This window comes from Cetorhinus maximus, chromosome 4 (genome assembly GCF_964194155.1).
Source record: "Cetorhinus maximus chromosome 4, sCetMax3.hap1.1, whole genome shotgun sequence".
Lineage (NCBI taxonomy): Eukaryota > Metazoa > Chordata > Chondrichthyes > Lamniformes > Cetorhinidae > Cetorhinus > Cetorhinus maximus.
The window spans coordinates 73,890,152-73,917,943 of record NC_135882.1 but is presented as its reverse complement, the minus strand read 5'-3'; the positions used below and the strand labels follow the sequence as shown (position 1 = coordinate 73,917,943).

General features: G+C 42.3%; 1 protein-coding gene across 1 annotated transcript in view; it reads right to left on the bottom strand.

The window, feature by feature from the left end:
- sbspon (somatomedin B and thrombospondin type 1 domain containing) overlaps positions 1-13,324 on the bottom strand; it is a 68,592-nt gene extending 55,268 nt beyond the window's left edge. The window contains exon 1 of the mRNA XM_078540312.1: positions 12,720-13,324. Within this exon, the coding sequence (XP_078396438.1) occupies positions 12,720-12,942 (223 nt within the window). The 5' untranslated portion in view covers positions 12,943-13,324. The remainder of the gene's footprint in view (positions 1-12,719) is intronic.
- Between the last annotated feature and the right edge of the window lie 14,468 nt (positions 13,325-27,792).

The window sequence follows — 27,792 nt, the reverse complement described above, 5'->3', positions numbered from 1 at the left end:
TCAGCATCCCGATGGTCTGCTCCACCAAGTTGTGAACTGCTGCATGAGCCTCATTATAGTGTCGCTCTGCTGCAGTCTGAGGCCGCCGCATGGGTGTCATCAGCCACGGCCTCTGTGGGTAGCCCTTTTCCCCAAGGAGCCAACCCTGCAGCCTCTGTAGACCCTGGAAGACTGCAGGGATCTGCGAGCAACTCAGGATGTAGGTGTCGTGCACACTCCCTGGAAACCGGTCGCACACCTGCAGGATGCGTTTTTGGTGGTCGCACCAGCTGCACATTCAGTGAGTGGAAGCCCTTGCGGTTGATGAAGTTCACCGAGTACAGCGACGGAGACCTGAGCGCCACATGGGTGCAGTGAATCCCACCCTGCGCCTGTGGGAATCCCGAGATCAGGGTGAATCCAATGGCCCTTGCATCCTGGCTGTCCCGGTCCCGGCCGAAATGCACAAAGTTGTGTGCCATGGAGAAGATGGCATCTGTGACCTCATGGATGTATTTGTGGGTGGCGGATTGTGAAATCCCACAGAGGTCACCTGTGGAGCCCTGAAAGGAGCCACTGGCATAGAAATTGAGCGCCATGGTCACTTTCACAGCCATTGGCAGTGGATGCCCTCCATGTCCCCTTGGCGCCAAGTCCTGCAGTAAGTGGCAGATGTAAGCCACGAGGTCCCTAGACATGCGCAGTCTTCAGTGACACTAGTTCTCAGTCATCTGCAGGAATGTCAGGCGGCGTCAATAGACCCTGGGTGTCGCTGGGCACCGACCAGCCATGGCTCGCTGTCGCTCCTGGGCAACGTGTGTGGGAGCCCCTGCTGCCCCTTCTTCATGAGGCTGCTGCTCCTGCCTTTGCGCGGCCAAGTGCCTCAGTCACTCTCTCTTCTCCGTCTTCTACAGTCTCTGTAGGCCATCAGGCATACAGCTAGGTCACCAGGATCCATGATCCTGACATGGTCCTCCTGCAGCATGAAAGAGAGAGACGTGGTTATCATGGCTGCACTTAGCACCTTTCCTGGCCCTGTGTGACTGACCCTTAATGCTTCCTGGAGAGGGCTGGTCACCCCTCAGATGGCCAGAGATGAGTGCGCTGCATGGCTGCCCTGTCAGCTTGCGATATGGGGGACACTGGTCCAAACCGGGATGCTGAGATTGCAAGGGGCTATGAGCACCTCCAGCAGTGACTGCTACATGGCCAGCATTGCTGGGGAAATTGTACAATATGTGCAGTTCAACTGCTCCACAGTCCAATAAAGTGGGGGCGGATTCGAAGTCTGTGCCAGAGGGGGGGTGGGGCAGGGGGTGGGGTAAGGTATGGAGCGCTTGTTGGCCCTTTGGTGCCTTTGCGTTGCTTGTATGGGTAAGCAGGCTAGGATCATATCACTGTGGCTGCGCCTGATCCATCTCAGTTGCAGAGGCATACAGGTGTCTCTAATGCGTGGCCACTCCCCTCACTTACCCTGACCCCCACCCCCAACCTTGATTGCCTGTGCGCGGGACACAGCGCTAGGGCAGCACTTGATCCGCCCTCCCCACCGACAACGGTCGCCTCCGAGGCTTGCCTCAGGAACAACCCTCCCCCCACCCTCATCAGTCGCCTTCGAGGCTGGTCAGCACTTGCCCCAGGCACCGTCCCCTCAGCAGTCACCTCCGGAGCCAGGCATCAGTTGCCCCTGCCACCACCCCCCCCACCCCCCCAGCGCCCCTGAGGCCTGTAAACAACAGGTGAGCTGTGGAGAACGCTGCTGCTCACTCACCTCAGTTGCCCCAAGGCCGCCAAGTGCACGTCACCTGCGTGCTGTTGTGAAACACGTCTGCAGGTACGGCAGGGTTCCAAGAGCCTGGTGGGATGGCCTTTTAATTATTTGCTGATGTATTACAATTAGCTCCCCGCTGACCGATGGCGGGAAACGTGGCCCACTGTTGGCGGGTTGAGCGGACAATTGCGACCTGCCTTCACGCTGTCTTGAAGTGGGGCCCATCATATTTTCCACGCGCGCCACTTATCATGCCCGCCGCCAACAAGCTCAGAAAATTCCACCCATAGTTCCTTCCTGCAACTTGAACAAGTTTTAAGGTAAATCGTTGTAGCGTCAGACACCAGCAAAACAAACAGATTTTTAATGCAGAATTTCCCCAGAAACACTAGTGGATTATAGTTTGTGCAGATCACAGTCTCCGACATTTCCAGAAATGTACTTTTCAAACTGTTGCAAAACCAAAACAAGGCTTAACGCTTTATAACTGTGGAGTTCTTTCCTTGAAAATTTTCTAGAAATATAACTAACTGGATGCTCTATGTTAGCATCATGATTTTGTAACAATACGGTTCTCACGCCCACATTGCTGGCATCAATTGCTATCTTGAATGGTTTGTGGAAATTTGGAGCAGCCAACACAGGCTCATTTATCAAGACAGCCTTTAATCTCTCAAAGACAGACCGACAAGAGTCTGCCCTGTCATATTTGGCTTTCCTCTTCTATAATTTTGTTAACGGAATTGTTACTGTGCTGAAATTCGGAAGTTAAACTTTCTGTAAAATCTACACATTCTAAGGAAATGCGGTATCTCTTGTTTGGTTTTAGGAACAGGGAAATCCACAATATTTTTAACTGTAGCTTCCCTGATACATTCTCCCACGACATGGCCTAAATAAGTAACCTTGGCCATGGCAAGTTCAATTTTTTACCAAATTTATCACTAAGTCAGCTTTTTGTAGCCTCTTGAATAATTCACTGAGAAATTTCACATGGTCTTTCCAAGAGTCACTGTTGACCAATAAATCATCAATGTAGACAACTGAATAAGGTCCACTATATTTAGCCTTCAATTGATCATCCTGCATAGGTAACAGAAACAATGCCTTAACCCCAGGTTTAGAAGTGCATTCTTTAGCTGTCTTACTTGCTTGTTTTTCATTACCTGTTCAGAAACCTTAAGGTGTTTTCGAACAACTGTACATGCTTTTGAGTGTCTGTCTTGGAATTTGGATGCATAATCTAAAAGAGAAATTTCCTCTTCCTGATCCATCAATTTATTTTTAATAAATTTAAGTGGCCCTCTTACTTCATGTGAGAATAACTCAAAGGGACTGAAATCTGTTGACTTAATAGGTGCATCCCTAATTGCAAAACAATAAAAATGAAATTCCTCTATCCCAATCCTCTGGATATTCAAGGAAATAAGCTTTGATCATAGTTTTTAAGGTTTGATGGCATCTTTCCAAATCCTCTTGCAACTATGGGTGATATGCATTTATTGAAGTTGCTTTATTCTTAAACTGCAAATAGTTTCCTGGGATATATGTGACATAAAATTTGACCCTTGGCCAGATTGAATCTCTTTGGGCAATCCATGTATAGTGAAAAACTGAATTAACCCTTCACTTACCACCTTTCCAGTAATCTTTCTTAAGGGAATGTTCTCTGGGAACTTTGTAGACAAATCCTCTCTCTCTCTCTCTCTTCAGGTACAATTCCCTAAGAATAAATTGGAAACCATGGGCCTCCATGTTAATCTTGCCCTGGAAGCATGGATCATCTTCGTTGATGGTACATTCATCCAGTTTGGGAGGCTCTTTAGAAAGATTGTTTTTTGTCTACCTCAATCTCTTTTACCATGGAGCTTTCCCATCAGCATCAATCTTTTTAAGTCATGATTTCTTATTACATGCCCAAGAAATTCCAACTCTTCCTGATCTTGGTCACCAGAGTTCTTTTGGCCTCAGATTTTGCTAGCACCTCTTCATTGGTAGTGTGACTTGTCCAAGATATCTTCATTATTCACCTCAAAACCTACAACTCTGCAGCCTCAATTCTTCTCTGCATTGCTTTACTGATTGTCCAACACTTGCTTCTGTTTGTCAAAATTGGCGTGATATTGCATTCCAGGATTCTCAGCTTTGTTTTTGTGCTTAATTTTGAGTTGATCATAATCTTTTTAATCTTTTGAAATGCATCTTTGGCCATTCCAATTCTTGGTCTTATTTCTTGGTCTCATTTTCCATTGATGTTAATATGCCTCCTAGGTAACAAAATTTGTCTATCTATGTGACCTTTTCATTCTTCACTGTGATCTTACATTCTGGAATGATTTTCCTTTTAGACACTACTAGACATATTTGTTTTCTTACAATTTATGCTCAGCCCTTCTTTTCATTTTCACTCACTACTCTATCCAAAATCTTTTGCATTTCTCTTCAGATTCGGCAAAAAGAACAGTGTCATCGGCATATCTTATATTATTAAAGTTGTAACCTCCAAATCCATGATAATTCAAAGATATTGATATTCTGTTTTAGTTTATGTAAGGGTTCCACACAATCCACTGGAACCCTAACAAACAGCTCATTGAAAGCAAGTATAGGGATCAATGGAGCTTGTTTAACTGATGGCTGGGATTTTCCAACCATTTGACATCTGTGACATGTCTTGTAGAATTCAACTACATCCCTGTGGAATCCCAATCAGTAAAAATGTTTCATTACTTTAGCCTGAATCTTTCTTATTCCTAAATTACCTGCCATCGAAATCTCATGTGCAATCCTTAAGATTTCCTTGTGATAACCAGGAGGGACAACAATTTCACAGAATCACAGAATTGTTACAGTACAGAAGGAGGCCATTCAGTCTGTCATGTCGGTGCCGTCTCTCCGAATGAGCAATTCATCTAATTTGATGGACTAATGTTCATTCCTCATCTGCTGGTCTTGCAGGAAGTCCCTATTTTCTCATTAATATATCATTATTAGGTAATAACATTCAGGAACCTTTACTGATTCTTCCTCAGCATACACTACCTGAGATAATCCCCGCAAACTAGGAGCTACCTGCTCAGACTAAACTAAAGAAGATTGACTAAATAAGTCAGCCTTGTTCTATTCAAGTTTTTTATCCTCATCCAACTTCCCGAAAAAAGTCCTGATCGAATACCTGAATGATCCTCCATTTCAGTTGATTTTACTTCACCCTGTCTCACCTTATGAGCCTGAGACCTCATTACTACATAATCTGGGAACAAACTAGAATGTTCCTCCCGCAAAATCTCAGTTTCTCTCACTTCAACTGGCTTTAAACTCTTGGAGATGCTAATATCATATCACCTGCCAAATCATTTTCTAATAAAAAATCTACCCCCTCAATAGGCAAACTAGGAACAACCTGCTTGATTGGCACCCCATCCACCACTATAAACATCACCCTCTCCGCCACTGACGCACAGTGGCAGCAGGGTGTACCATCTACAAGATGCACTGCAGCAACTCACCAAGACTCCTTTGACAGCACCTTTCAAACCCATAACCTCTACCACCTAGAAGGACAAGGACAGCAGGTGCATGGGAACACCACCTCTTGCAAGTTCTCCTCCAAGCCACACACCATACCTTACTGTCACTGGGTCAAAATCGTGGAACTCCCTCCCTAACAGCATTGTGGGTGTACCTACACCACATTGACTGCAGTGGTTCAAGAAAGCAGCTCACCACCACCTTCTCAAGGGCAATTAGGAATGGGCAATAAATGCTGGCCTTGCCAATGGTGCCCATATCCTGTGAACAAGTAAATTTTAAAAATTCCTACAGTAAAAACTCTGTATTAAGTCACTTTGAAACTTAACTTTACATAAAAGGGAACAGGTTCATACCTCACATGAATACTCTCTATCAGTACCTTTTCTTTCACCAGACTACCCGGAAGTCAAAAGCAAAATACTGCGGATGTGGAAATCAGAAATAAAAACATAAAATGCTGGAAAAACTCAGCAGGTCTGGCAGCATCTATGGGGAGAGAAACGTTTGAGTTCATATGACTTATTCAGAGCTAAAGAGTCCGTATGACTCTTCTTCAGAGCTTCTTTTTAGCTCTGAAGAAGTCATATGGACTCAAAATGTTAATTCTGTTTCTCTCTCCACAGATGCTGCCAGATCTGCTGAGTTTTTCCAGCATTTTCTGTTTTTATATCTGGAAGACAAATTGTATCATCAGCCAATTGTATCAATGACTGCAATGATCCACTATCTATCAAAATATTAATTTGTTTACTTATTTTGTTAGAGTAAAGGAATACTTCTCTCTTGGAAAGAAAACCTTTATAATGTTCAGTAACCTGACTCACTTCAATACATAAGGAAGAATCTCTCTGACTAGCCTGAGCAATTCCGTCACTGTAGTAGGTTCTGAGGGATTACTTTGCTACTGTCTAATTGCTATGATTTTATTATTCGTTTTTTACTGATACAGTCTTTTCTGAAGACTCCTTAGACATTCCTACTATTGCAACTGCTTTTCCTTTACACTTCCAACAGTTCGCTTTTCCATGCCCCAGCTTACCATAATGAAAATATATGGATTTCTTTACCTTACTTTAATCTATGATATTACCATCTTTATTAAGCATAACAGCCTCAGTCTGTCCCTTAAAACCAGAACCTTTTCCAAATTCCTGATTCCTCTAGCTTCCTTGTAGGTTCATAAATGGAGCTTTAATGCCCCCTAGTTGTCCATGTGAGATGTCATATCCATTGGCTAGAACTGCAGCTTCCCTTATTTTAGAAAATTTCCAGTCCTCCAAATGAGACCTAATAGCTACTGAAATGTTGTTCCCAAATTCTTCTAGGGTCATGTTCTGCCTCACATTTTTAAAAGTCTCAGCTAATTTCACTGAACGATACCATCGGTTCCATAACAGCTCTTTCTCTCGAGCATGTTCCACAAATGTCCGGTTCAGTTTCTTCTCGAGAGCTCAAAATCTTAATTGATACATCTTAGGAACCAGCTCATAGATGTCAAGTACCGCATTTTTAACTGTCTCTAATCTGAAGATTACTCTTCCGAAAGACCTGAATACATCCATTGCCTTACCCACCAAAACACTTTGCAAAATAAGGGTCCTTGTGTTCTGTGGCAAGCCTAGCTTTTTTGCCCCTTTCTCAAATGAGATAAAATATCTCTCAACTCTGTCCTCAGTGAATTTAGGCATTAGGCAAAGATTCATTGTTAAATCAAAACTCAAAAATCAAAAGTTTTTAAAGTTCCATTTGCTGTGCTCTTTCCTCCCTTGATGTCTTTTCTATATATTTTATGAGTTCAAATTCAAACGTCAGCATTTCTTTCTTTTTCCATTTCTTCCCATTCAAGATACTTCATCTGCTATGGAATCTTAACTAACTCAAGCTGCGATTTATCTGGATTAACCTTTCCTTCTTCAAATTCCAAATTTTGTGCCCCTGCTTTTATCTCTACCTTCAACTTTCCTGCTAATTCTATTAACCTAACCCTGGTTAATTGTTGCAAATCACTCAGGGATAAATCTTCCCTCTCCAGAAAAGTCTTTGCCACTGACAAAGCCATTCTGCTGTTCACTTTATATAGTAAAATTCGCCGTGAAACCCTGTTAGCTTACACCACAGCCAATATCCCAGCTCACCCATCACAATCTGTTAATTTGCGATCCCACTACAGTTCCCAATTTTTGTGATCTTGGTAGAGACCAGTAACACATTTAACTGTTTTTAGAATCTGAAACCCCAGGTATTTAGTAAAAGAATGAAACCATAAAGCAGCAGAATTTTACTACACCAAGATCAAGGTACATGTATCCTAATTCCACTCTATTTTAAATCGGCTCTTACATCAAAGATATTAAAGGTACAAAAAGCTCAGTTATTTATAACCTAAGCCAAACACCTTAAATTCACTTACCTGCTACACCCATTGGGCTTACACACCAAAACTCAAGTTAGATACTTAGCAAAAACTGGAAGGTTAACTGATCCTGAGTACTGCTTTGAAGATTTGTACAAGGGTTGAGATTTCTCGGGCCATCCACTTACTTCTGGCAAGGTTATCTCTTCAAATCTCCTCCAGCCATCCTCTGGTTGCAAACTCTCATTCAACACAGCATCTTTAGTATCTTAAGCGTAGCCACCTAGGGTCAGAATTCTCCTCTTTATAATATTCTTTAACTTTAGAGTCTTGCATCAAAAACTGGCTCACTCTCTCTCCTCAGCTTGGCTATACCAGGAGTCCAAATTATGGACCCAGATCTTCCATTCAGTGTCAATGCTGCACGTATTGCTGCTGTCCATGAAGATTCCTGTGACCCATATTGCATTATTTCAGCCAGAATCAGAATTCCCAACTGAAATCTGATCCCGGCTGAAGCAGCAATGGGTCAGCATAGCTATCCCCGTGGAAGACTGATGCGATGGACACGCCACCATTTTATGGCATTAGCTGCCTTATTCAGTTAAGTTTTTAAAAGGTCTCATGTCTTCCCGTTGGTTAGCGCATGAGTGAGTGGGTGAGTGGGCACCCAGGTGAGGTGTTGGGCGACTGGGTGAAAGGATGAGCAGCCAGGCAGGAGGTTGGGTGGTCAAGTGGATGAGAGGTTGGGTGGCCGGGCGGACAGGAGGTTGGGCAAGCAGGCAAGATGTAGGTTGATAGGGTGGGTGAGAGGGTAGGTAAGAGGGTAGGTGAGTGAGAAATGGGTGAGTGAGAGGATGGGTGACTGAGTGAGCAAGTGAATGAGTGAGTGAGAGTGAGTGAGTGAGCAGTTGGGTCCGATTGGGGGTTGTGATGGGGGAGTCAGGTTGGGTTAGGGAAGTAGTCGGTTCTGGTTTATGATATGGTGATGGGAGAGAGAATCGGGTCAGTTGGCTGGATAGTTGGGTCAGGTCGGGTTGGGTTTTCAGGGATAGTCAGTTTGGGCTGGGGGTCGTGATGGGAGAAAGAGTTGAGTTGGGTGGGTTTGGGAGCTGGAGGTGGGAGAGAGTGTTGGACTGGGTAGGGGTGGTTGGTGGAAGAGAGGGTCAAGTGGGGTTGTGTCGGATCAGGGAGTGATTAGGTCAGAGGGGATGATTTGTGGGGAGTCTCAATTATGGTGCTTAGTTCAGTTACCCTGGCTAATCACAGAGTTAGACCAGGTGTTAAACAGTGAAACATTTCCATGGTAAGTTTCTAGGCAAGTCCCAAGTATCTGGCCCAAGTCTCTGACACTGAGCTCAGAGTCAGACATTTGCAGAATGTTCAGGGTAGCAGAAATCAGCCCATTGGAAACTCCCCAACCAATTCCAGCGCATTTGTTGCACCAGGGTTACCTCAGGTTCCTGAAAGCTGGGTGGGAGGGTGAGCTGTGAGGAGGATGCAGAGAGTGTGATTTGGATAAGCTGAGTGAGTGGGCAAATGCATGGCAGATGCTGTATACTGTGGATAAATGTGAAGTTATCCATTTTGGTAGCAAAAACAGGAAGGAAGATTATTATCTGAATGGCTATAAATTGAGAGAGGGAAATGTGCAACAAGACCTGGGTGTCCTTGTGCACCAGTCGCTGAAGGTAAGCATGCAGATGCAGCAGGCGGTAAAGAAGGCAAATGCTATGTTGGCCTTCATAGCCAGAGGATTCGAGTACAGGAACAGGGATGTCTTGCTGCAATTATACAGGGCCTTGTGAGACTACACCTGGAATATTGTGAGCAGTTTTGGTCTCCTTATCTGAAGAAGGATGTACTTGCCATAGAGGGAGTGCGGCGAAGGTTTACCTGACTGATTCCTGGGATGGCGGGACTGACATATGAGGAGAGATTGAGTCGATTAGGATTATATTCGCTGGAGTTCAGAAGAATGTGGGAATCTCATAGAAACCTATAAAATTCTAACAGGACTAGACAGGGTAGATGCAGGAAGGATGTTCCCGATGGTGGGGGAGTCCAGAACCAGGGGTCACAGTCTGAGGATATGGGGTAGACCATTTAGGACTGAGGCGAGGAGTAATTTCTTCACCCAGAGAGTGGTGAGCCTGTGGAATTCGTTACCACAGAAAGTAGTTGAGACCAAAATGTTGTATGCTTTCAAGAAGGAGTTAGATATAGCTCTTGGGGCGAAAGGGATCAAAGGGTACAGGGAGAAAGCGGGAGCAGGATTGTTGGATGATCAGCCATGATCATAATGAATGACGGAGCAGGCTCGAAGGGCTGAATGGCCTACTCCTGCTCCTAGTTTCTATGTTTCTATATGCATCTCCCAACTTAAGTTTCAATTGCAACAATGCAGGTACCAGAAGATTTGGTCCACTATTAACTTTCAGTTAACAAAATGTTTTAACTCTTTTAGCCAACATACCAGATTTCAACTGAATCCTTCATGAAAGAGATGTTTCCTTTACTCCAGTTTGTTTTAAACCCTAAAACTAAACTGCTTGAACACAGAACCCATGCCCTATAACCAACTTATTTTTTGTCTCTATTGTATATCTCTCTGGAAACCTGGTCACATGATCATTTACCAGAATCCAGGTGCTTTACCATAAAACTGATCCTAGGAAAACTTAGTTCTTGAAGGGACTATCATGCCAAGATAATGAATAATTTTTTCCCCCCAAAATACATGGGCCATCTCAAGCCAAAGCCCTATACAATTGTTGAAGACTTCTTTATTTTTGTATCACAATCCCTTTGCAATAAAGGCCTCTTCTATGGACATTGGTCATAGGTAAAACTGGCCACACCAGAGATCAATGTTGAGAGATTTTGTCGATTATGCTGATTCAGGCAAGCTCTTCAAATTGCATTCATTTTCTTAGGGATAATGGCGCTACTAGGCACCTTTTAAGAGTTGCTTCATATCATATTTTTTTAATTTAATTATTCAATTTACTAAGAAGCTGGCTAGTCTACAGCAATGGAACAATTAAATGGCTTTTAAAGTCATTTTCAATGCTTTCTGGTTACTCCCAGGTGAAGCACTGAGCATGCTTATTCAAAACCTTATTTTTGTCGACAAACCCATTTTTCAGCTACATTAATAATGCTGTTCCAAAACCCACTTTCAACTGTATTGATATAACTGGGCTTAACTGATTACCGCTCTTAAATACATCAAGAAATACTATTTAATGGAAAGAAATATCAAAAAATGTTTCATTACGCTGTCTAAATTGCTGGTTCATGGAAGATTTGTTTGTTACTGTGCAAATAAATTTTAGCAGAACCTTGAACTGTAATCCTGCTTGCATCCAAAACAAAAACTACGCCACCCTCTTTATACAATCTGTCTGGAACTATAATTCCTTTGCCAAGGAGAAAATGCTTTGCATATGGGGTTATACACATGCTCAGAGTTTCTTTCACAACTATTAAAATTTAAATATTGAAAATGTAAGCATCTCTAGAGTTTTTTTTTAGCTCAAAATAAGCTTTAAAAGTCTTCAGAAAGTCCAATGGCTCTTACACTCCATTTGGCTTTAAATCAAAATGGTTATGTGATTACTCCCTCCAGGGAGTCTAAAGCCACAATTAGATCAGGATTTCACTCTGGATTTATACTACAACTGTAAGATTGGTGTGAAGGGGAAAGTGCTTTCCAGTGATACTTAAATTGCAAGTGTAAATGTAATCCAAATAAATGTGGACATTTTTGTTAAATGTTTTTGACACAAGTAAAGCAGTGAAGAGAGTAGCCAGAAGAGGGTGATAGATATAACAGAAATCTCAGTCAAAGCAAGGGTGAGTCCTCCCCTCTTTCCAGGTAAAGATGCCATTGTAAGGAGACAATTTTCCAGTTCTTACATTCTTCAATAATTGTAACTCCAGGGTTTACTTATGAATTATATCGCTAACATTACTACCATAGCCATTATTTTGAGTAATGCTTGACACCAATTTTCACACCTTCCAGTGAACAATAATCATTTTAATTAATGCAGTAATTTACAAACTGTGACCTTTCTTAAACCAAAAACAGACTTAACACCTCTTTTCAATTTTCAATTGTCTTCCTAAAAATGGAAATGAAACACTGTTTAGAAACTAACCTGGATAGTTATTACAAATGGTACTGGTAATTATAGATTAAAAGAAAAATTTTAAAATATAATCTGTCAAATTAACATAGATAGTTTCAAAACTATTTTCATTTTAAAATGTTTATGGATTTTTTTTTATTTGAAGCGTTGAAACTTATCACGAAAAGTCTTTAAAAAGCCTGAAATTTCAGGCATTTATAAGTTTTCTGTGACAAGTTTTAATGAGTCAATTAAAAAACTCAAGTTAAAACTCAGTTTTTTTCAATTGAAAATAGCTCAAAACCATCTATATAATTTGAAGGATGATACATTTTTAAAAATCTATTCGAAATGGATAGTTGTCTTTCTAATGATCGTGTCCGATTGAATAGCTGGTCGTGTTTACAAATGGATGACCAGAGCGGGCCTCACGTCTTGCTGACTAATACAGCAGCCCAGTGTCATCACTCCATGTTCTCTACACCAGAAGTCACTCAAACTGGCATTATCACCAGCAATGCGAGGTGTTCTGCACCGTACCATAAAATCACCACTGGACAGTCAGCATATATTTCCTCCAGGATCCCGCTTTTTAAAACTAATTTACTAACTCGTGCCTGAAAGTTGAACTAGTATCACATTTAAGTCAAGCAATTTTGTCTGCTTCAGATTGTAATAAAAACTAACTTCTGTAAGCTTGCAAAATAACTTCACATGCTGATATATTTTACACTAATTAAAAATAGAAAAAAGTGCATTAATTTATTGTAATTGTGAAAGCAAAATATTGCTCCACTCGATGTTTCAACCCCTCCCTAAGTGAATGAACTAACCGCGCTGACCTACCTCCGTATCATTATAAACCGAGAAACAACTGCCCGCACTCAGCGGAAGGAACACACTACTGAAACCGCTTTGACTGTGGCGTGCCGAGCTCTCCCTTTACCTGGACATGTCTGGATGTAATCGTAACAGCAGTCCCCAGTACTTTTACATGCTTCGTCGCAGTAGCAAGTCCCGTAAACCCGGTCCATTCTCCAGCCTGTGCTACTGCATCTGTGGTCTCTGCCGTTACAGCATTTGTGAGATTCGGAGCATCCCGCTTCAGCATTATCCGAAAGCCACAGCAATCCGGCCAAGAGAAGCAAACTCACCCGTAAACTCCCCATCGTAATTCTAGCACCGCAACCGCAGCTACCGCAGCTACTGACGGGCTTCTACTGCCAATATTACAGAGGCGACGCTGTAATACTGAAGTGGGGGTTTTTTTTCTCTAAAAATCGAAAATAATTTCAAAGATTATATTTCTTTTTTAACCTAAAAAAAAGTTTCCAGGTGGAGTGGGTGCTTTTTCTTCACAAAAGCGACTCCAGGAAAACCTCGCCAGGGCTGATCTTTACCCACAAGAGACTAAATCCAAGTGTGAGAAATCTTGATCTTGTCCAGTCTGTAAGAAAACGTGCAGAATGATAGTCCCGATGTCGGAGGCTGAAATAGACTGAGGTCGTCATGTGATGATTTGCTGTGACTTGTTTCCAATGATGCCAGTGCAGCGAGGAGAAAGTTCACTCACAAGTCTCTCTCCAGTGAGTCAGAGCGGCCAGTTAGCGTGTGCCTCTAATGCCATTCTCACACCGCCCAAAGGAATGTGAACATTTGGTTCCAAGCCACATAAAAGAGCCTACAGTGTGTGGGGACTGGCTCGGCTTTCTCGCATCAAATTCTTTTTCCTATCAATGGGGTCTTTAAAGACAGCCCGGGCATATTTTATAGCATATTAATAATTAATATGTTTGCATTATTACACGTAACGTTGGAATCATTATGGATGAATCAGTCATCTATGGTTGGAATCAAACCCTATTAACTCGACATACATTCATATTTTATATCATTAATTGGAAAGATAAAATATTTTAAACGCTATGTTTTAATCCCCATTCGAAAAATTGGAGCTGCGCAAACCGGTAGTGAAGGTGCTCCCGCGCCAGGGCACAGGTTCCTCCTCCATTTGCCTAGGCTCCATGTGTGAGGAGCCAGGCCTGTAGGATGGCTGATTGCCAGCCACTATTTCAGGCCAGGCAGCTGTATTTAAAAAGGAGGGTGGGTGGAGGATTTTTTCCCCTATTAAGAGGTATCATAAGTCCTCATAAAGTATAGGTCTCAGGACCGACAGTCACACAGAAAAGGCTTGGAGATCCTATTACAGGTGAAGCAGATGGAGAGGGATGGCTCTTTTTCGTGCCATCGGCCAGTAAAATTGGGGGCGATAAATTGGCAGTGCAGTTCAATGCTGTCTTTAGGGAACAGATTTTGGACATTTATGAAACTGCCAAGTTAAGTGTACTCTCCTTTTAAACTTACAGCTTCTTCCTTCTCCATGGAAAGTGTGGCATAGAGGATTGTGTGTTTCCCTATCTCCTCGGGGATATAGGACGAGACACACATGCTTCCTTTTCACAGCACTCTTGCATGCAATACAAGGTGCAGGGCACATTTGCAATGGGGCACCATGTTGGTCTCTCACTGCATTAAAACAATGAAGATACTAGGGACCACTGTAGCATGAAAGCAATATAAGTACCTCCTGGATAATAATATTTACATTCTGGATAACATTTTTGTAGTTGAAAACCCCCTGCAAGTTAGTGAAACCCCTTCTTGTTTATGTCTCATTGGAATTGCTGTGAGGATCCCTGGTACCCACGTGAATTCCACCTATAACCCTTTGGACTCTGGAAAAGCCTTCCAGTGAATAAAAGTTCTAAGCCCTGTCCAGTTAGTGTCTCCTTTGTATTAGGAAGGTAATGAAACTATTTTTCCTAGCAAACTTTGCATCAATTACTTGCTTTATGCAGGAATGAACAGTATATTTACTTGATGATGATTGATGTTTTGGAAGCCTCCAGTTGCAAAACACGCTGAAGCTGCAACATTTAGAAGAATTGGCCCAGTTCTTGATGTTGTATTTAAGTCAGACTATGGCAGATGACATAGCAGTCACTGTGTTCACAGTGAAACAGAAGCACTGAAGGTTTGCTCAGGTAGAACACTAAGAATATACATTTATATAGTGCCTTTAACAATCCCAAGATATCATAAAGTGCTTTATAGCCAATTAAGTACTTTTGAAGTGTAGTCACTATTGTAGTGTTGGAAACACAGCACTCAATTTGCAAATGGCAATGTTGCAACAAATAGCAATGTGATAATGGTGAGATAATCTGTGTTTTAATGACGTTGGTTGAAGTATAAATATTGGCTGGGACGCAATATCATAGAATTAGATATTAGACAGTATAAACAGGCTTCCTATTATACTTGAGGGCATGTCTATGGCAGGATCCTGAACCTGCAACAAATATAATCTAGTGATAAAGAGATTCAGTGTTTCAGAATATTATTTTCTTTCTAGTCATTCTACAATTAATAAATAACTCTTACATTTTTCAGTTTGGTATTAAACTAAAATTAACCCACCTCTTTCACCACCACCACCCACCCCGCGCGCCCCCCCCCCCACCCACCCCCACCACCACCACCACCACCACCCCCACCCGCAAGAATTCTCCTAGTCATTTATCTGTTAGTTATTTTTCTTCCCTGCTCATTTTCAGTGCACTTATCTTGAGATGTCATAGCTTTGAGAGTGCTACTGTTAGACTGGCTACAATGGGCTACATGTCAATAAGCCAAGTTGAGCCACCTTCTGAATTTCCTTCTTTGCCAATGCAAATCTTGCTTTCATTCAAGGCCTTCCCAACTCGCTATGTCAGGAATTACAGGGGTGATCAAGTGTATTGTAATCTATGACATAATGTCCAAGTAGCAGATGGCTTACTGACTTCCTAGGTTTTCATTTATGGGGGAGAGTGCAAAATGCAGTGATAATGAACAATTGAGACAGCAGAGTGGTACAGTATGTCCATTGACCACATACCAATTGGTGCACCCACTTAAACATGCATAATGAAGTATTGAATGGAATGTAAGCATTTTCTCACATGCAAAGAGTGAAAACTAGTGGCTGAATCACTTCAAGCTACTCCTATGCATTTTTAAAGACTTGCTTAATAGCAAAGGTCTCTTTATTGTTTGAAGAAAGTACGGTCCTGAGAGCCCTGCTATCCATACATTTAATACTTGAAATGTCAGATAAGTCATAGGTGTGGCACAGTTGGTAGCAGTTTTGTCTCTGAGTCAGAAGCCAAAGATTTAAGTCCCACTCCAAAGGCTTAAGCAAATAATCTAGACTGGCACTCCAGCTTCACTTTTGGAAGTCCTGTCTTTTGGTTGGGAAAGACTCAGTTGGTCAGGGATCTCATGGCACTTTTTCGCAGGAGAGAAAGGGAGATATCCTCGGTGCCCAATAGTTATCCTTCAATCACATCACTATAAAAAAGTATCTGGTTATTGTCACATTGCAATTAAATATAAAGATTTGTTAGCTACTGTGTTTCCTACATTACAAAAATGACTACATATGAAAAATACTTGTCGGAGAGAAAGGACCCCTTTGTCCTTTTGTCTATGACATCTTTGGCAATCTTTTCTTTTCCTCCACCTACCACTGGCCCTCTATCCAGCTCTACCCGTCCTACCTCCCTCAACCAACTTATATTTCACTTCATTTCTATATTTTTTCAGTTCTGATGAAGAGTCATATGGACTCGACGTGTTACCTGTATTCCTCTGGGCAGATGCTGTCAGACCTGCTGAGTTTTTCCAGCTTTTTTTATTTTTGTTTATAAAAAATACTTAATTGGTGTCATTGGATATCCTGAGGTTGTGAAAGGAAAGGCTTCCTTTATAGAATTAAGCACAATATTGTCATGTTTCAGTATATTATGAACTTTCAGACAATACTTTAAAATTTTGAATACAGTCTATTAAAATGGCCATTGCAAATCATGTGACCATTGTCATTTTGAGCTCCAGATAGTTCTGAGTCTCAAGCAAATACCTAATTAAACATGGACATTCACAGCCAGATGGGAAATTCACAAATCCCTTTAAGGTTGGACAATCAACAATGGACTATAGCATTCCAACTGTCTTGTATTTCTGTTTCATCATGGACAAAATACACATCAGAACTCAATGTGTGCTGGACAACTATGAAATGGATCCCATTGACTTTCCATTGTGTTATGACGGCCCCTCATCCAAACTAAACAGGATAAATTTCAAAGTGTCAAACGACAACATGAAATATGTAATCAATACACCACTTTCTTTAGACAAAGAACTTTGAACTTGTACAAGTCACATAATGAGCAGAGCCATGTTTCCTGTCTGCTTTTAAAACAGCACAAACAACTTACAGTGACAGAGTTCCATCCAAGTCTATCAGAAAATCCATGGAACTAGCTGCAAGTCAACTAAGAAGTCAAGGTAATAAACAGCAATACCTTGAAAGTGGGAGAAGGACTCTCCCCAATCTGCTTCAACTTCAAGTTCACCTGAGAACCCAACCTTCTGGAAATTCAACTACAAGAAGCCTTGTAGCTTGAGAATCCTCTGGCAAAAGACCTTCACTTCAACTAACAGCATCAACTCATCTAAGAAACTACAGGCCTGCCATGAAAAAGAAACAGAGAAATTATACATTGTAATCATATTTTTTCTTTATCTGTATCTAACCTTTCTGTGAATGATAGTATGTGTGAGATAATGAATAACCTTCTTTATTTTAAAACTCACAAAAAGCTTGCTGCTGGAATTATTTAAATAGAGACAATCACTCTGGGGGTAAGAAATTACACACATTTCACATAAAAAAACATATTGCTCACAAATATGCCCAGGTGGCCTTCGCATTTTTCATGGAACCTCATCCACGGGCGGGATGAGGTTTCATGAAGGTTTTTAAAGTCTTGTAAAAATTTTTAATAAAATTAATAGACATGTCTCAGCTCATGTGACAGTATCACATGAGGGGACATGTCTTTAAAAAAAATTTTTCCTTTATTAAATTTTTTTGAACTTAAACTAATCTCCCTGAGGCGGCTCTGTGCCTCAGGGAGATTTCTACACTCTTTTGCGCGCGCCCAATCCCACCTAACCCCACTGAAGGGGAGAAAATTCTCCCCATGGTAAATAAAATCTCTTTATGTAAAACTGTTTCTTACCACTAGATGGTGCTACTGCACAGCATGGCCAAGGTGACATACTTAAAGTATGCCAAGTAGTACAGCGTGAGTGAAGTGCAGTCAGAGAACAATATTGATTAGCTGACCCATCTATATTTTAATTAACCCAACATTACTTATGAATCGTTATAAATAAATTTATGCTAGGTCTGTAACGTTTCCAAAATAATCAATGGTTGAGATAGCCATGTTGAGCACCTATGAAAAGATTTTTGATAGAGAAATATTGAACAGAATGTGATTAAAAATAGCATAACAATATAAACTGCAAAATTAAATTAGGATTTATCTACATATATCACACTATCAATAAGAAGGTAATTTAATTTCAAAATTGAATTGAAAACATAAGTAGCATTCACGTCACATGAGTTCCAGGCAATGACCATCTCCAGCAAGAGAGAATGTAACCTCACCCTTTGACGCTCAATGGCATCACTATCACTGAAACTCCCACCATCAATATTCTGAGGGCTACCATTGACCAGAAACTGAGCTGCACCAGCCATATGAGCACTCTGGCTACAAGAGCAAATCAGAGGCTGGGAACTCTGCAGCGAGTAACTCACCTCCTGACTCCCCAAAGCTAGTCCATCATCTACAAGGCATAAGTAAGGAGTGTGATGGAATATTCTTCACTTGCCTGGAAAAGTGCAGCTCCAACATCACTCAGTAAGCTTGACACCATCCAGGGCAAAGCAGCCCGCTTGATTGGCACTCCATACACCACCTTAAAAATTCACCCCCTCCACCACTGATGCATAGTGGCAGCAGTGTGTACCATCTACAAGATGCACTGCAGCAACTCACCGTGGATCCTTCAACAGCAACTTCCAAACCTGCAAACTCTACCACCTAGAAGGACAAGGGCAACAGATGCATGGGAACATCAACACCTGCAGGTTCCCCTCCAAGCCATATACCGTCCTGACTTGGAACTATATCGCTGTTTCTTCACTGTCGTTGGTTCAAAATTCTGGAACTCCCTAATAGCACTGTGGGCATACCTACAGCACATGGACTGCAGCAGTTCAAGAAAGTGAGTCATCTCCACCTTCTCGAGGGTAATTAGGGGTAGGCAATAAATGCTGGCCTAGCCAGCAATGCCCACACCATGTGAAAGAATAAATTTTAAAAATACACAATAATCGAAGCAGTTAGAGGGGAAAAGTTAGTTACCACTGATCTATGAGATACTGTCTGAGCTAGCTCTGTCCGAACCAAGTCATCAATTCAGTACCAACACAAAGTAGATTTCACACATTTCAATAACACACAAATATTTTGAAATTGATTGTTTCTGCATTCTAGTTCAAACTCCATTTCCTGGTACTAAATATCTGCCATTTCTGCAGAATTAGGATTTCTTGAGGGACCATACTAAATTTGAAAACTTTATGGATGTTTCCTCTCTGAGGACTATCTTCTAATTGCAACTGATGAATAGAGAATGAATAGAGGCCTGCTCCCAATTGTGACCAAATATACTCATCTATCAGTATAACTTCCACAACATACTTCCAAAAATAATTACTTTAAATCAGTTCTTGGGATGTGGGCATCACTGGCAAGGCCAGCATTTATTGCCCATCCCTAATTGCCCTTGAGAACGTGATGGTGAGCTACCTCCTTGAACCACTGCAGCCCATGTGATGTAACTACACCAACAATGCTGTATGGGAGGGAGTTTTAGAATTTGGACCCAGTGCCGGTGAAAGAACAGTGGTATTGTTCCAAGTCAGGACAGCAAGTGACTTGGAGGGGAAATTGCAGGTGGCAGTGTTATGTGTTTGTTGCCCTTGTCCTTCTAGGTGGTAGAGGTTGTAGGTTTGGAAGGTGCTGTTGACGGAGCCTTGGTGAGTTGCTGCAGTTTATCTTGCATACGGTACATACTGTTGCCTCTGTGTGCCGGTGGTAAAGGAAGTCAGCCCTTGTCTTACATGGTGTCAAGCTTTGAATGTTGTTGGAGCTGCACCCATCTAGGCAAATGCAGAGTATTCCAACAAACTCCTGACTTGTGCCTTGTAGGTGGTGGACAGACTTTGGGGAGTCAGGCGATGAACTATCCACCACAGACTTTCCAGTCTCTGACCTGCTCTTGCAGACATGGTATGTATTTGGCTGGTCCAGTTCAGTTTCTGGTCAATAGTAAACACCAGGGTGTTGATAGTGGGGATTCAGTGATGGTAATGCCATTGAATGTCAAGGGGAGAAGATTAATTTCTCTCTTATTTGAGATTATCATTGCCTTGCATTTGTGTGGAGTGAATGTCACTTTCCACTTATAAGCCCATGCCTGCATGTTGTCCAAGTCTTGTTGCAACACGTAGGGACTGCTTCAGTGTCTAAGGAGTTGAAAATGGTACTGAACTCTGTGCAATCATCATGAACATCTCCACTGTGATGGTGGAGACATCAGAAGGAGGTTGAGTTGATTATCCACTTGGCACTTTTGGCTGAAGATGATTGCAAATGTTTCAGCTAATTAGTGCTTTTGCACTAATGCGCAGGGTACCCCAAATATTGAGGTTTAGGATGTTTTGGAGCCCTCCCTTCAGTTAGTTGTTTAGTTGCCCACCACCTTTGATGACAGGACATGGCAGGACTTCAGAGCTTTTATTTGATCTTTTGATAGTGGAATTGCTTAGCTTTATTTGTACCATGCTGCTTCCGCTGTTTAGCCTGCATGTGATCCTGTGCTGTGGCTTCAACAGGTTGATGATGGAGACTAGACTTCATCTTCACATGGACTGTGTGGTGGTCACTCCTACAAACACTGTCATTGACAGATGAATCTACTACAGATAGATTGGTGAGGATAAGGTAAAGTAAGATTTTCTCTCTTGTTAGTTCTCTCACTACCTGCCAAAGGCCCAGTCTGATAGATACGTCCTTCATGACAGGGTCAGCTTGGTCAGTAGCAGTTCGTACTGAGCAGCTCATACTCCCTCCCTTACTGCATTGTTGGTGTAGCTACCTCACAGGGACTGCAGTAGTTCAAGGAGGCGGCTCAGCATCATCTTCTCATGGGCAATTAGGGATGGGCAATAAATGCTGTCCTTGCCAGTCATGCTTACATCCCAAGAACAAATTCAAAATAATTATCCCACCCAGAGTACATTCTGTGCCCTTGTTACCCTCAATGCTTCTTCCAAGTGCCTTCAAATGTATTCAAAATGGAAGGGTACTGATTGATCAGCCAAGCAATGGTGGTAAGTGATAAAATAGACAATGCTTATCTTGAAATAGCTATATTTTTACCTTACATATTCTCTTTGTTTGAGTTTCAGACATCAAAGTAACACACTATTTTATATCAACACTGATGCTTAAGTATAGGTCTTTCTGTAAACAATGTACAAAGACCTTACTGTTGAACAAAAGTTATTAAACAAGAATTACTAATCCTTGAAAAATTATGAAGGATTATCCCATAACACTTCATTCCAATCAGCAATGGGTCTTCGATTTGATTGAAAATTGATAATCAAGCTTTCTACATTTATAAACCCAACAGGCAATGTGGCTATCAATAAAGCACATCATGAAGAGAAATATTAAAACAGTTGCAAACAATTAACTCACATACGCAAATAAAGCTAAACCACTCAATATAAAACAAAGTGATGAGGTACTAGGCCATTAAAGGAAAGAATGAAAACCATACACATCATTTAATGTAACACCACATATGCAGGATGTTCTACACTGGAAACCCAATTGGTGAAGGATAGTGCTGAAGCCAATCTTTATTCAATCTTACATTTATTTACAGAGTGAAACATTACAAGCATACATCTCCTAACTCAACCACACCACAATTCCAGTAACTGTCTCTTTATATTTGCTCAAGTGAAACCTGAACGAATGGCCTCCATCTGTATATAATTAAACACAATTGATATACAATTAACATAGGAGGCTTCATCAATACACTCAGGCAATATGTTAAACTGAGGTGCTATCTGCCCTCCTAGGTGATCATCAAATAGTGAAATGGGATTTCTTAAGAGAAGGATGTCTCCAGTATCCTGGCCAATTTTTAATTAGTCAGCCTGTATTTATAACAGATTGACCATTCAATTATCTTACTGCTGTTTGTGGGACCTTGCTTTGTGCATGTGGGACCTTGCTTTGTGCAAATTGGTTGCCGCATTTCCTACATTACAACAGTGACTACCTTTCAGAAGTATTCATGGCTGTGAAGTGCTTTGGCTTGTCACAAAATCATGAAAATCATAATATAAATGCAAGTTATGTACTGTTCAATAAAAACAAGCATATAGTAAGTAGAAATTCACCAGGCATCAAGATGATTTAATTTTGAGTAAGCGATGTTTATCTTTGATAATGATGATAATATTCATGGTAACCAAAACAACACCTCTTTCATAGAATTGTGGATGGTGGCGTAGTTTTAATGTTAATGGACTAGTAATCCAGATGACTCAGCCAATGCTCCCAAGACACATCCAACCAAGGCAGCCAACCAAGGTGGAATTTACATTCAGTTAATTAATAAATCTGGAATAACAATCTGATCTCAATAATGGTAATCAGGAAATTATCCTATTGTTGTAAAAACCCAACTGGCTCACCAATTTCCTTTAAGGAAGGAAATCTGCCATCATTACCCAGTCAGGCTTACATGTGACTCCAGACCAACAGCAGTGTGATTGACTCTTGGCTGCCTCCTGAAATGACCGAGCAAGCCATTGAGTTGTATCAAAATGCTCTAGAAAAGTCAAAAAAGAACAAAACTGGTCAGGCCATCTGGAATTAACTTAGGCACTGGAAACAACAATGCCACGCTCTGCCCAGTTGACCCAGCTAAGTCCTCCTTACTAACATTTAGGCACTGGTGCCATGTTGGGAGAGATGTCCACAGACTAGTCAAGCAACAGCCTCACATAGTCATACTCACCGAATCACACCTCACAGCCAATGTCCCAGATGCTTCTATCATCATTCCTGAGTATTTCCTGTCCCACTGGCGGGATAGACCCACCAGAGGTGGTAGCACAGTGCTATACAATCAGGCAGGAGCAGCCTGGGAGTCCTCAACATTGACTCTGGACCCTATGAAGTCTCATGTCATCAGGTCAAACATGGGAAAGGAAACCACCTGCTGATTACCACACACCATCCTCCCTCAGCTGATGAATCAGAACTTCTCCATGTTACAGACCACTTGGAAGAAGCATTCAGAGTAGCAAGGGAATATAATGTACACTGTCTGGGGTACTTCTATGCCCATTACCAAGAGTGGTTCTGTGGCACCGCTACTGACTGAGTTGGCCAAGTATTGAAGGACATATTTTAAAAGTGGACAAATCTCTAGGTCCGGATGATTTGTGTCCCAGACTGCTGAGAGAGGCAAGGGAGGGGATCGCAGGGGCTCTGACCCAAATCTTTAATTCCTCTCTGGCCACGGGGGAGGTGCCAGAGGACTGGAGAACAGCTAATGTGGTTTCGCTTTTTAAGAAGGGTTGTAGAGATAAGCCAGGGAACTACAGACCAGTGAGTCTCACGTCAGTGGTAGGGAAACTATTGGAGAAAACTCTGAAGGAGAGAATCTATCTCCACTTGGAGAGGCAAGGTTTGATCAGGGATAGTCAGCATGGCTTTGTCAGAGGGAGGTCATGCCTAACAAATTTGATTGAATTTTTTGAGGAAGTGACCAGGTGTGCAGATGAGGGTAGTGCAGTTGATGTAGTTTATATGGATTTCAGCAAAGCCTTTGACAAGGTCCCACATGGGAGACTTATAAAGAAGGCAAATGCACATGGGATACAGGGTAATTGGATAAGGTGGATTCAAAATTGGCTTAGTTGTAGGAGACAGAAGGTGATGACAGAAGGCTGCTTTAGTGACTGGAAGCGAGTGTCCTGTGGCGTACCACAGGATCTGTGCTGGGTCCCCTTTATTCGTCATTTATATAAACGACATAGATGACTATGTGGTGGGTAGGATTAGTAAGTTTGCGGATGACACAAAGATTGGCCGGGTGGTTACCAGTGAGGTTGAGTGTCTTGGGCTAGAGGAAGATATAGACGGTATGGTCAAATGGGCAGCTAAGTGGTAGATGGAATTTAACCCTGAAAAGTGTGAGGTGATACACTTTGGAAGGAGCAATTTGACAAGGAAGTATTCAATGAACGGCATGACACTAGGAAGTTCTGAGGAAGAAAGGGACCTTGGCGTGTGTGTCCATAGATCTCTGAAGGTGGAGGGGCATGATAGTGGGGTGGTGAAAAAGGCATATGGGACACTTGTCTTTATCAATTGAGGCATAAATTACAAAAGTAGGGAGGTCATGTTGGAGTCGTATAGAACCTTAGTGAGGCCACAGCTGGAGTACTGTGTGCAGTTCTGGTCGCCACATTATAGGAAGGATGTGATTGCACTGGAGGGGGTGCAGAGGAGATTCACCAGGATGTTGCCTGGGATGAAACATTTAAGTTATGAGGAGAGGTTGGATAGACTTGGGTTGTTTTCGTTGGAGCAGAGAAGACTGAGGGACAACCTGATCGAGGTGTACAAGATTATGAGGGGCATGGACAGGGTGGATAGGGAGCAGCTGTTCCCCTTAGTTGAAGGGTCAGTCACAAGGAGACACAAGTTCAAGGTGAGGGACAGGAGGTTTAGGGGGGATGTGAGGAAAAACTTTTTTACCCAGAGGGTGGTGACAGCCTGGGATGCGCTGTCTGGGAGGGTGGTGGAGACAGGTTGCCTCACATCCTTTAAAAAGTACCTGGATGAGCACTTGGCACGTCATAACATTCAAGACTTTGGGCCAAGTGCTGGTAAATGGGATTAGGTAGGTAGGTCAGGTGTTTCTCACGTGTCAGTGCAGACTCGATGGGCCGAAGGGCCTCTTCTGCACTGTGTGATTCTGATCTGCCAGACTGGGCCAGTGGCAGGTGACAAGGGGACACACAAGGAGGAAAATTTACTTGACCTTGCCGTCACCAATCCACATGACACAGTTGCATATGTGATAGCATATCTCTTTGTGGAGGTGAAGTCCTATCTTCACATGGCAGATACCCTCCATTGTGTTGTGTGGCACCACCACCTTGCTAAATGGGATAGATGCGGAATAGATCTAGCAACTCAATACTGGGCATCCATGAGGTGTTGTGGACCATCAGCAGCAGGAGAATTGTATTTAAACACAATCTGTAACCTCATGACTCTGCATATCCCTCAGTCTACTATTGATATCAAGCCTGTGGATCAACATTCTTCAGTGAGGACTGCAAGAGAGCATGCAAGGAGCAGCTCCAGGCATACCTAAAATGAGATGCCAACGTGGTGAAGCTAGAAAAAAGCACCACATGCTTGCTAAATGAGGGAAGCAGCATCTGATGGACAAAGCTAAGCAATCCCACTGCCAACAGATCAGATCAAAGCTCCGCAGTCCTGGCACATCCAGTCATGAATGGTGGTAAGCAATTAAACAACTAACTGGAGGAGAAATCTCCACAAATATCCCCATCCTCATTGATGGGGGGAGCCCAGCACATCTGTGAATTTGAAACCATCTTCTGCCAGAAATGCTGAGTGGATGATTCATCTCGGCTTCCTCCTAAAGTTCCCAACATCACAGATGCCAGTCTTCAGCCAGTTCGATTCATTCCATTTGATATAAAGAAGCAGCTGAGGCACTGAGTACAGCAAAAGCTATGGGTCCTGACATAATTCCGGCTGGGATACTGAAGATTTGCACTCCAGAGCTAGCCGCAGCCCTAGCCAAGCTGTTCCAGTACAGCTACAACACTGGCACCTCTACCTGACAATGCGGAAAATTGCCCAGGTATGTCCTGTCTACAAAAGCAGGACAAATTAAATCCAGCCATTTATCGTCCCATCTGTCCATTTTCAATCGTTAGGAGAGAGATAGGAGGTTTCATTGACAATGCTATCAAACAGCACTTCGACAGCAACAATCTGTTCAATGATGCTCAATTTGAGTTCTGCCTGGGCCACCTGGCTCCAGACCTCTTTATTTTTTATTTATTCTTTGATGGGATGTGGGTGTTACTGGCAAGCCCAGCATTTGTTGCCCATCCCCAATTGCCCTTAAACTGAGTGGCCTCTAGGCCACTTCAGAGGGCAGTTAGGAGTCAACCACATTGCTGTGATCTGGACTCACATGTTGGCCAAACCAGGAAAGGATGGCAACCAGGTGAACCAGCTGAGTTTTATACAACAATTGTTATCATGAATACCATTACAGAGACTAGCTGTTTAATTCCAGGTTTATTAATTAAATTCAAATTCCACCAGGAATTTGAACCCAAGTCCCCAAAGCATTAACCTGGACCTTCAATATTACTAGCCCAGTGATATTATCACAATGCCATCATCTCCCCCTGGCATCAAGGAACCCTATCAAAATTGAAGTCAATGGGATTCAGGGTGAAAATTCTCCACTGGTTGGAGTCATACCTAGCACAAAGGAAGGCTGTAGCTGTTGGAGGCCAATCAATGAGGGCCCAGGATATTGCTGCAAGAGTACCTTAGAGTAGTATCTTAGGCCCAACCAGCTTTAGCTGTTTCATCAGTGACTTTATGTCCATCACAAGGTCAGAAGTGAGGATCTGCACTGATGAGTGCACAGTATACCAGTTGCGACTTCTCAAATAATGAAGCAATTCATGAATTGCCTTCGTAAAACCCACTGTTGACGTACCTACAACACATGGTTAAAGGAGGAAGCTCACCACCAGCTTCTCAAGGGCAATTATAGATGGGCAATAAATGGTGGCCTTGCCAGCGACACTCATGCCACAAAATAATTAAACAAAAATGTACGGAAGGACACCATTTGATCCATAGGGCTGCATTTTATGTGCCCCCGCTGGGCGTGTTTTCGGCAGGGGGCATGTGAAATAGGGCAGGTGCTCACCCCGCTGAAGAATTCTGCTTCGGACACATGAAGTAGACTTTGTCATCTTGAGGATATTTAAAACAACTCAACTATGTACATACTTACAGTAGAGGATACAAAGATGGAGCTGACCCCAGTCAAGGTCTTTATCCAACTCTGTCCATCTCTTGACTGACCCTGGCTCTGGGTCATGTGTCTTCTTGTATCATTGTGTGGGTATTCAGTACCACATTAATCCTTTATGTACCAAACCTTACTGCTACCCCTCCCCCCTAGTCTTTATTCCATGGATATATAGTTACCTTACTTTAAAGTCTTACGTTGTTATAAGTTTTGTGCATTAATCTTATTGTTACAACCTTCATACTATTCTTAACATTTTTGCTATTAAATATTAACATTAACAATATGAACAACATTCTCACTGCCCCATCAAGTCCTTTAAATTAGAGGTTCAGGTGTTCTGAAGGTCTTATAATACTTCCACACCTCATTTGCTGTTTTGTAGGGAGAGTGGCAGGCTCTGGTATTGCTTGTTCTTGTTGTCGGTATGTAGATTGGACTGGTGTTTGGGTATTGTTTCATCCATTTTTACCATTGCTTGACGTTAAACCATGCCTGGTTGGTTTGGTGGTATATGGTTGTTGTTTGTTTTGGTCGTTTCTTGCAGGGTGGAAAAAAATGGTATTTGTCTGCTTGGTGGGGCCTTATCTTCTTTTTTGATTTGGACCATTGGGAAGCTCTCTGAGGCTGAGGAAGAGCATTGCTGTGGCAAGAAGAAAATTGAGTAGCATGCTCGCCTCTTGTTTTTTTGCTGTTAATGGTGCGAGACTGCTACGAGATTCTAACATTCCTTGTGGTTCTGGCACACTGGCTGGAGGTTGTTGGGTGTGTACAGTGGTTGGTGTGACTACCAACTGTACCATCATCATAGTTGGAGGTAGAGGCTCCTCAGACTGTTGATCCTTCTC